The sequence below is a fragment of the Onthophagus taurus genome, chromosome 5 (assembly GCF_036711975.1).
Source record: "Onthophagus taurus isolate NC chromosome 5, IU_Otau_3.0, whole genome shotgun sequence".
Classification (NCBI taxonomy): domain Eukaryota; kingdom Metazoa; phylum Arthropoda; class Insecta; order Coleoptera; family Scarabaeidae; genus Onthophagus; species Onthophagus taurus.
Window position 1 is genome coordinate 4,493,396 of NC_091970.1, and position 8,722 is coordinate 4,502,117.

An 8,722-nucleotide genomic window follows, 5' to 3' on the forward strand; every position below is an offset into this window, starting at 1 on the left:
GGTAATGGATTAATTTCATTTTGAATGGAGGGGTAAAGGGGAATCGCGCTTCCCTCGGGGGGGATAACCGCTAATACGATTTATCGACCATTATCTGTTGTTAATTTATTTCGAATTGCTTTTCTTTCAATCTTACCCACTTTTCTTTTTTTAATGTATCATTTTACTATTAGTTAAAATCATAATAATAATTTTAGTGTCTTATCGTGAATTCGGTTAGAGATCGATTGATAAAAAGTGTTGATATCGCTTTAAAACACAGTTAATGCATTTTCGTTTTTAACACGAACACATTATGTTTATGAAAGATTAGGTTCGTTATCGGGAGATTTTGTTGGTACAAGCATTTGTACTTCTCGTTAAATAACGATTATTAAAAAAATTAAATAAAACCACTAAGAAGGTATACGATACACTTTATTTCTATGAAAAATTACATTAGCTGCAACTTCACACCGAATGCGACAACTATGGAGTTTTCAGGCAAACAATTTGACTAAAAATCGTTCCTTTTACATCTTTGTAAAGATACAAAAGTCTTGTATAAGAAAATATTTGGCCTCACTCTGCCGAGGTCGCTTGCGGGCGAGGCAGTAGAATTTCCCAGAATTGACTATTTCGTAAAATAGTTCCTTTTATATCTCTGTAAAGTCACAAATCTTCTATAAGAAACGATTTCGCCTCAAATCGCCGACGTCACTTGCGGGCGAGCCACTGGTTTTGATACATTAATACGGAATAGTCAGCTCTACGGTTTCTAGCGCCACGTCCGCTAGCGACCTCGGCGGAGTAATGGTAAATGTTTTCTTATACAAGACTTTATACCTTTACAAAGGCATATTGGCATATTAGGCGCTGGAGTTGATACATTTATACAAAGTTCAGTTTTATAGGATTCTAGCGCCTTGATCGCAAGTGACTTCTGTGAGCTGAAGCAAAATCGTTCCTTATTCGTCTTAGATACAAAATCTTCTATAAGAAAACATTAACCCTCACTCTGCCGAGGTCGCTTGCGGGCGAGGCAGTAGAACTTTCTAGAGATGACTATTTCGTGTTTATTTCGTGTTGATATGCGCCTCGCCCGCAAGCGACCTCGGCGATTTGAAGCGAAATCGTTTCTTATACATCTTTGTGAAGAAAAGATAAAGTTTTCTATAAGAAAGCATTGAAGTGAAGAACCCCCAGAGTTGACTATTTCGTGTTGATTCTAGTGATAATATTAGTTGTATTGTTAGTTGTTATTCAGCGCTAAGTTGTTGTATATTTTCAACAAAACTAGAACAAACACTAGACTTAGAACTAGAAAGTTTTGGATTTATCCGTGCGTCTTCAGACGCGTAAATGTTCTAAGTTAGTTCTAAGTCTAGTGCTAGTTCTAATTTTAGTTCAATTAACATCAGCCATGAAAGCCTTCGTGCTTATACATTATGACCAATTCAAAGCATATTCATTTTATGAAAGATTTAGACCTTTAAAAATCACTGAGATCAAGTACATATGTGGAATATCATTACAATAACACTGTAATCAGTTCTATCGAGTATCGAATAATAGATGTCGCACATAATTATAATTTATATTACCCTATACAACAAAATCACTTTATTAATATAAAAATATAAGACATTCACGAGATAATATTAATAATTACATTGTTTTTGTTAAAATGGAACTCGACGTAGTCGAATTGTAAAACCCTACGTTCTCGAATTGGAAGGCGGCCGACTTTGATCTCCAACTTACATTCCTCATGACTCTGCCACTTACACAGTCCGACCGAATCGTTAAAATCATGCGAAACTTCAAGCTCCTTATAACACGATCCCAATTCAATTTTTCTTAATTTTTAAATCCAAACAGAATTAATTTTATTTTATTTCAATGAAAAATAATTTATTTAAATTTAAATTAATCGAAATTTTCGCTAAAAATTAACTAAACAATTGATTTAACTCTGTAGATTTGGTCGAGCTATCTTGAGCCGCACTCGGTAGTTTTATCTTTGAAGTTGTTCTTTCTGTACCGGCTTTCATTTGTGTCGGGACCGTCACGGAGCGAGGACGTAACCGTTTTTATTTTGTTTAATTTTTTTGAGTGTGTTGTTAAATTTTTCGTAAATGAAAATGTTATTAAAACACAACAAATAATTCCTAGTTTTAACCTTTAATTCATTTAAAAAAAAGTGTCGTTTCGTTATTTAATCGAATACTAACGATGACTTCACGTTGCGATGTGGTTATTTTATTAACGCTTTTAATCGTCGGTTTAAACTTCCCATTAATTTCCGGGCTTGTTAAGTCGAAATGTGAACGAATCACCGTTTCTATGTGTCAAGGGATTCAGTACAAGTGGACGATGATGCCGAATTTACTCGGACACACCACTCAACTTGACGCTAACATAATGGTAAGTAAAAAAATTGGTAAATAAAAGAAATTCGTTTCTTTTTTGTGGAAGTTAACCGCGAATAACGACCTTCGGCGAAAACTTCCAAACTTCAAGCGGCGTGTGTTCGTGTTTCGCTCCGGGAACACGTTTAAAAATAGATTTTTTGATCCCTCCGTGTTTACATGTGTTTCCTAGCTGCTGTTTTCCTTTGATCTTTAAGCGCAAAGAGGCCGTAAAGTGGATTCCAAGTCTTTTAAATTAAAAAAAAAAATAAAGAAATGATTTTTTGGTCCTGATTTCGGTTATAAATTGCTCATCTTCAGGTTAATCGAAGTTGTTTTATGAACAAATGCAAAATTTCTTAATGAAAGTTGTTCGTGGAAATATAATACCTTTAATGTAATGTTTATAAAGCTTTGTGAAGTCCCAAACTGTGACTAACTTCTTATGTAATTATTTCTGTCTTTACAATTTCCGTGTAAAGTTGAATTATTGGATGTTTGAAGCTTTTGGGAGATAATTTTTAATGATTTTTATGTGATCTATTATCTTTAAGTTTAATACTCGTGTTATGTCACATAATACCCTTTAGGCAAAGATCAATGAGTACAAAAATTTAAAGCTGAGGCAGCCTTGCTGCCGAGGCAGTGGCTTTGGTACTTAAAACAAAGTAAAGTTTTCTTTAGCACAAATACGTTACTCAGAAGGCGAGGCAGCCATGCTGCCGAGGCAGTGGTTTTAATACGTTTGACATAGACAGTGTGAAATATTACGATTTTAATGATTTTGCAAATTAGATGAAATGATAGAGTACAACTTTTAATTTTTTCCTTAAAAGTTCTAAACCTGAATGTTTCTAGTTCTAGGTTTAATACTAGTTCTACTTTTAGTTGAAGAAAAATATACAACAGTCTAACATTGAATAACAGTTAAAACTAGAACTAACACTAGACTAGATCTAGAAAGTTTTTTTAGCCGTGCGTCTTCAGACGTTTATGTTTCTAGTTCTAGGTCTAGTGTTAGTTCTAGTTTTACACCAGCACTGTTACTATGTAGAACTAATACTGTACCTAGAACTAGAATCATTTGGGTTTAGCCGCACGTGTCTAAAGACGACTAAACCCGAATGATTCTAGTTCTAGGTCTTGTGTTAGTTCTAGTGATAGTGCAAAACTAGAACTACAAAGTCTTCTATAAGAAATATTTACCATCAAATCGTTAGTGTTAGATTTGACACATTAATATGAAGTTGTCAGTTTGGAAGAATTGTAGTTTTTTGCAATCAGCTCCGTCACATATGAAACATCAGGAGACAGATAAATACGAATTGCTTCTTGTTTCAAAATCTTGCAGTTTTCGTCTAATTGTTTATTAATTTTATATTTGATTTTAATTTAATAACAATTGATTAAGGTTGGTACGATTTAACACGTTTATGTTGGCGACAACATCCAACTTCACGGTGTAAAAGTGACAAGTTACAATAAAAAGTTACGAATTATTTTAAGATTTGTTATAAATTAGTTTAAAAGTTTATGTGAGATGCGTTCGCAATACCAATGTAAAAGGATATTATGTTGTGTGTTTAAGAAACCATCAAAATATTTGCAAAAAATACAATATTTAATAATAACAAGGTCATTGACCTTGAAAATTATGCAATAACTTTATCGTAAAAAAAATTGTTTATTCCTATTTTGGTGCTTTTCATCAATAATCATTAAATATTAAATAATATTAATGCTTCTTTAATAATTTTCACTAAAAAAATTAAAATAAATAATTTTAGGTTATGTTTGAATTGTCACAATAAAATTTTTTAAATTACCTTTAATTTATCTTTGTAAAAAGGTCCTTATAACTTAAATAAATAACAATAAACGTTGAAATAACACTTCTTAATAAACTTTATAAATATTTCTCAAATAATCGTCGTAAATAAGCATAATATGAAAACGGCGTCTTATTTTATTTGTTTCAATTACTAAAAGATGGCGTTATTTAAGTTCTTTTTAATAGGAATTAATAAATTTTTTTTGGTACAAATTTCTTCGATGTCGGTGCCTTTTGAAAGTAACGCGATATACGAAAGCTTTAAAGCGGTTTATCGACGTTCGTTATCAACACGTTTTTTTTTCGAGTCTTTGTCGGCAGATAAAGAGCGACGTTTCATGTTTGTTGTTTTTTTTATGTTCTTTCCGAATGGATCTGTGTTATAAAACAATAAATAATTTTTTTTATAATTTAAATCAATAATTGCATGTGATTTATTAGGACCGGTTAGTGTAGAGGTGTTAAAGTTTTTAACCTTCAAATTTGTCATAAAATGAAATGTCATTAAATAATTTTTTTGGGTTGGTATAAAATTTGATTTTTTTTTTATTTGTCAATTCCTTCTTCTGGGAAGAAGCCCCTAATGACCGGTATAATGAACCACGTCCGAGAAGAAAACGAACGAACGAACGGAACGATGGTGGTTTCGATGGTGTACGGAGGGAGCCGGGTAAAAATAAAAGTCGGGAAAGGAGACGATTGGGGCCCTCGTAGGCGTTACCGGACCGACGCTAATGACAGGTCGGCTTTTGTGAAGGCGCCTGGACCGCTTGATTACCCTACCTGGGTCCCCCTCTTTCTCTCTTTTTCTTTCTTTATCTCTCTTTCCTTTACAGATTAAAACCCCGAGATCCCTGTATAACATGAACCACACGCTGCGATATTAACCGAAAAAGAATTTCCAAAATTTTTGTATCGAGGAAAAAGATTCAATTAAAAATGCCATCATTTTCAATTCGTCACTCGGCATTAAAGGCGATCAAATTTTTTTCTAAACCGCATCGTAATTTAATTCAAAAAAATCAAGTCGTCTTCGTTTCATCAACGTCCCCGGTTTTGTTCTTCGAATGCCATCATCAAACGGCGCCGATCTTTCGCGACGAACCACAAAAACTGGTCGTCTTTGTCTTCTTCTTCTTCTTACGACTCCTATCCGCTTCTGCTTCTTACTACATTGTATTTTTATTTTTATTTGTATTTGTATTCTTATATTTTTTTTTATTTCAGCTAGAAAATTTTAAAGGAATCCTCAACGACCAATGTTCACCGTATTTAAGACTTTTCGTCTGTTCCGTTTATGTACCATTATGTTCGGAACACCTCCCGAGGGCAGTCCCCGCTTGCAGAGGTCTTTGCGAACAAGTTAAAACCGATTGTTTACCAACTCTACAGAGATTAAATTTATCATGGCCCGAAGAATTTAATTGCTCAAGGTAATAATCATTATTTTCTAAATTAAATTGAATTAATTAGAACTAATACTAAATTTAGAAACATTCAGGTTAAGAAGAAGTGTTTGACGTTTTAGATGCTATGTTGCCGACTTTATTGCATCCTCTTGAGCTTGAAACATATCGTACCACGATATCGTTTGTAGATTTTCACGGGCGATGTTATTAGAAATTGTTATGCCGTGCGTCTTTGACGCGCGGCATAACTAGCAAGTTTCTAGTTTTAGTTTTATTTCTGATTTTGTACTTTTAACATTAAATCCTTTGACATAATAAGCGCTGGAAAATTCTTAAAAAAATTGGATCATTAGTAATGTCAAATTTGACGTTATGTTTGCCGTAAGAACCATTAATAAATTGTTGTGAAGTTAGTCACATTGACGTTTAAACTTTAAAGAATCAAAAAGTCCAATTTAGTTGCCGACCCTAGATAATAACAACAAAAACCCTAAACAATTTTACCTTGACGTTTGTTAAGTGAGGTTAAAAAAAATTTTTCTCTTGAACGTTTAAAAATTTAAAAAATAATATTAATTTAATTTGATTCAACAAATTAAACTAAACAAATTATTTTTTTTTTTTAGATTTCACGAATACTCCGAACAACCTAACCTATGCATGCAACAACCGAGCGACGAAGAACACCTCCAAGAGACCCACCATTTTGGCCAACTCGAAATCCCTTTGAAAAACGTACGACCGCCTCATCATTGTCCCAAAAACACAATCTTTTCAAACAATATGTGCGTTAAGATGTGCGTAAACGACTCAAGCTCGACCGATCGATTACTCTACGAAGTTTGGACGGGAGTTTGGTCATTTTTTTGTTTGATAGTAACAAGTTTTGCGCTGTTAACGTTCACGATTGAGCCGAAACGTTTCCGTTGGCCCGCAAGACCAATTTTATTCTTAACAATTTGTGGATTTATAACATCTTTGGTGTACTTGTTGCGTTGGATTTTTGGACCGTACACGTGTTCGGGGGATTTATCGATATTAAAGCCCTACGATAATTGGCTCTGTATTAGTATAGCCTTAGTTTTAACGTTTTGCGAGTTCGCCTTTTGTATTTGGTGGTTCATTTTTTGTTTGGTTTGGTATTTAAGCGCTGCTAAAGAGTGGTCGACCGAAGCTATCGAGAGAACAGCACCTCGCTTACACGCTTTAACTTGGACTGTATCGATAATCCCGATTATTTATGCTTTGATTTCGAATAACATTGTTATAAACGAATTTTCTGGGTTTTGTGAGGTAACCACTTTGTTATTAATCATTTTTGAGATGATTTTTACTTTACTAGGGGCTATTTTGGCCGTTTTAACCTCGGTCGCTTTGAAGAACGTCCGGAAAACTTTGATTTACGCGGGAAAATCTCCGTATAAATTAGAACGATTAATTTATCGATTAGGTATAATAAGTTTGGGGATATGTCTCCCCTTATTTATATGTTTGATGTGCTATTTCTTAGATAACTTAACCGTGGCCTTATTAAAAGTTTGCCTTAAATTGTTGAGCGCCGTATTCGCCGCAATCTGGGTGTTCTCCTCGAAAACGTTTAAACGGTGGAATAAAATAATTCGACCGTCTTTTACTCACAAAGATTTAACCATGCCAGTTACTAAAGTTTAATTTAACTAATTGTTGATTAAATTCTCGAAAATTGTATTAATTAAAGTAGTATTTGGAAAATGATGTGATATTAATTTTAAGATTTTTAGGTTAAAACTTTTTAATTAATTAATTTTTCTTGTTATCTCAATTACAAAATGAGATGATTATTTATTTTTTTTTGTATAAGTGTATATTAATGTTGTAAATAAATTTAAATAAATAAATTATGACATTTAATTTTAACCCTAATTAATAATATGAGATGGCTCCATCAGCCCGATTTATATATATAACACCTATACATATAGTATATATACTATATGTATACATATAGTACTTTTCGGTTTTACCACCCTAAAACTTAGTCCTCTTGATATTGTCGGAAATACCTCCTCGGTATTATGCGATCCTGGTACACATCGTAATTTTACCTCCTCGAAAATGAAAAGTTACACCAAACTACTAACCCTTATAAGTTCTTTCAAAAGTACTACTTACGTATAAAGAAATCACATGCTAAATTGCACCAAAATCGATAGAAGTACTTGCAAAAAAAAAATTTGGTGTGGTGAGGGTAGTTAACCCCAGCCACCCCTAAATGAGAAAAAGCAGTTAATTAATATTTTTAAATATACTATAAGTGTATTTAATGCCGCCAAAATCGACAGGGTAGTTTTTAAATTATTCCAAAAAAGTAGGGGTAGTTTTCTACTGCCTCTACTGGGATTGAATATACTGTGTTCTCTAACACAACAAATATTAATTATTATAAGGTTTCATTTCTTAATATTTAATATTAATATTAATTATTACAAAACACACTTTCAAATTTTCCGCTATTTTAGTTACAGTGCACTTATTGAACTTAATCGAAAGCAGGTGCAACAAAATGTGCACTAACTTGCACCCGCTGCACGAAATTGCACTGCGCATGGCCCAACGAACAGTATGAGTGCAACTACACTAAACTACACTATCCCCAACGAACACACAACATCTGCACTAAACTGCATAGTGCAAGTGAGTGCAAGTAGTGCAGTCCCAAGGTCTATAGAACATAAGGTTACCCAATACCGATTCTCCTCCTCTGAGAAGCAAGGTGGGTCAGTGACGTAGCTGGTTCTATGAACAACACAACGCCCTTGTTTATAGATATATCTATAAACAAGGACAACACGATGCGAGGTTTAAATATTTTATATAGACTGTACCACAGTATAGGCACGTATCTATCTTTTATTCTGACTGTATCGAACCAGTGACGTCAATTTGCGGGGTAATAATCGATACTACAGAAGCATAGGGAATGAGGTAACCTTATGTTCTATAAACCTTGGTGCAGTCCCAACGAACAAAGCTAAAGAGTAGTTTTGAGTAGTTTGGCGGGAATTATGAATATGAAATATGTAGTTGTAATTTTTTCAATCCATCTTTTTTAT

At 33.5% G+C, this 8,722-nt stretch overlaps 1 protein-coding gene across 1 annotated transcript; it reads left to right on the forward strand.

Moving 5' to 3' along the window:
- Positions 1-1,965: 1,965 nt before the first annotated feature.
- Positions 1,966-7,507, forward strand: LOC111426360 (frizzled-4-like). The gene is made up of 3 exons (XM_023060848.2): positions 1,966-2,406; positions 5,449-5,654; positions 6,257-7,507. Exons 1-3 carry the CDS (start codon positions 2,215-2,217, stop codon positions 7,299-7,301), a joined length of 1,443 nt encoding a protein of 480 aa, XP_022916616.2. The 5' UTR covers positions 1,966-2,214; the 3' UTR covers positions 7,302-7,507.
- The last annotated feature ends 1,215 nt before the right edge of the window (positions 7,508-8,722 follow it).

Coding starts and splice junctions, on each gene's coding strand:
- LOC111426360 (XM_023060848.2), top strand. CDS start 2,215: ATGACTTCACGTTGCGATGTGGTTATTTTATTAACGCTTTTAATCGTC. Junction 2,407..5,448: donor AACTTGACGCTAACATAATG/GTAAGTAAAAAA, acceptor TTTTTATTTCAG/CTAGAAAATTTTAAAGGAAT. Junction 5,655..6,256: donor GAAGAATTTAATTGCTCAAG/GTAATAATCATT, acceptor TTTTTTTTTTAG/ATTTCACGAATACTCCGAAC.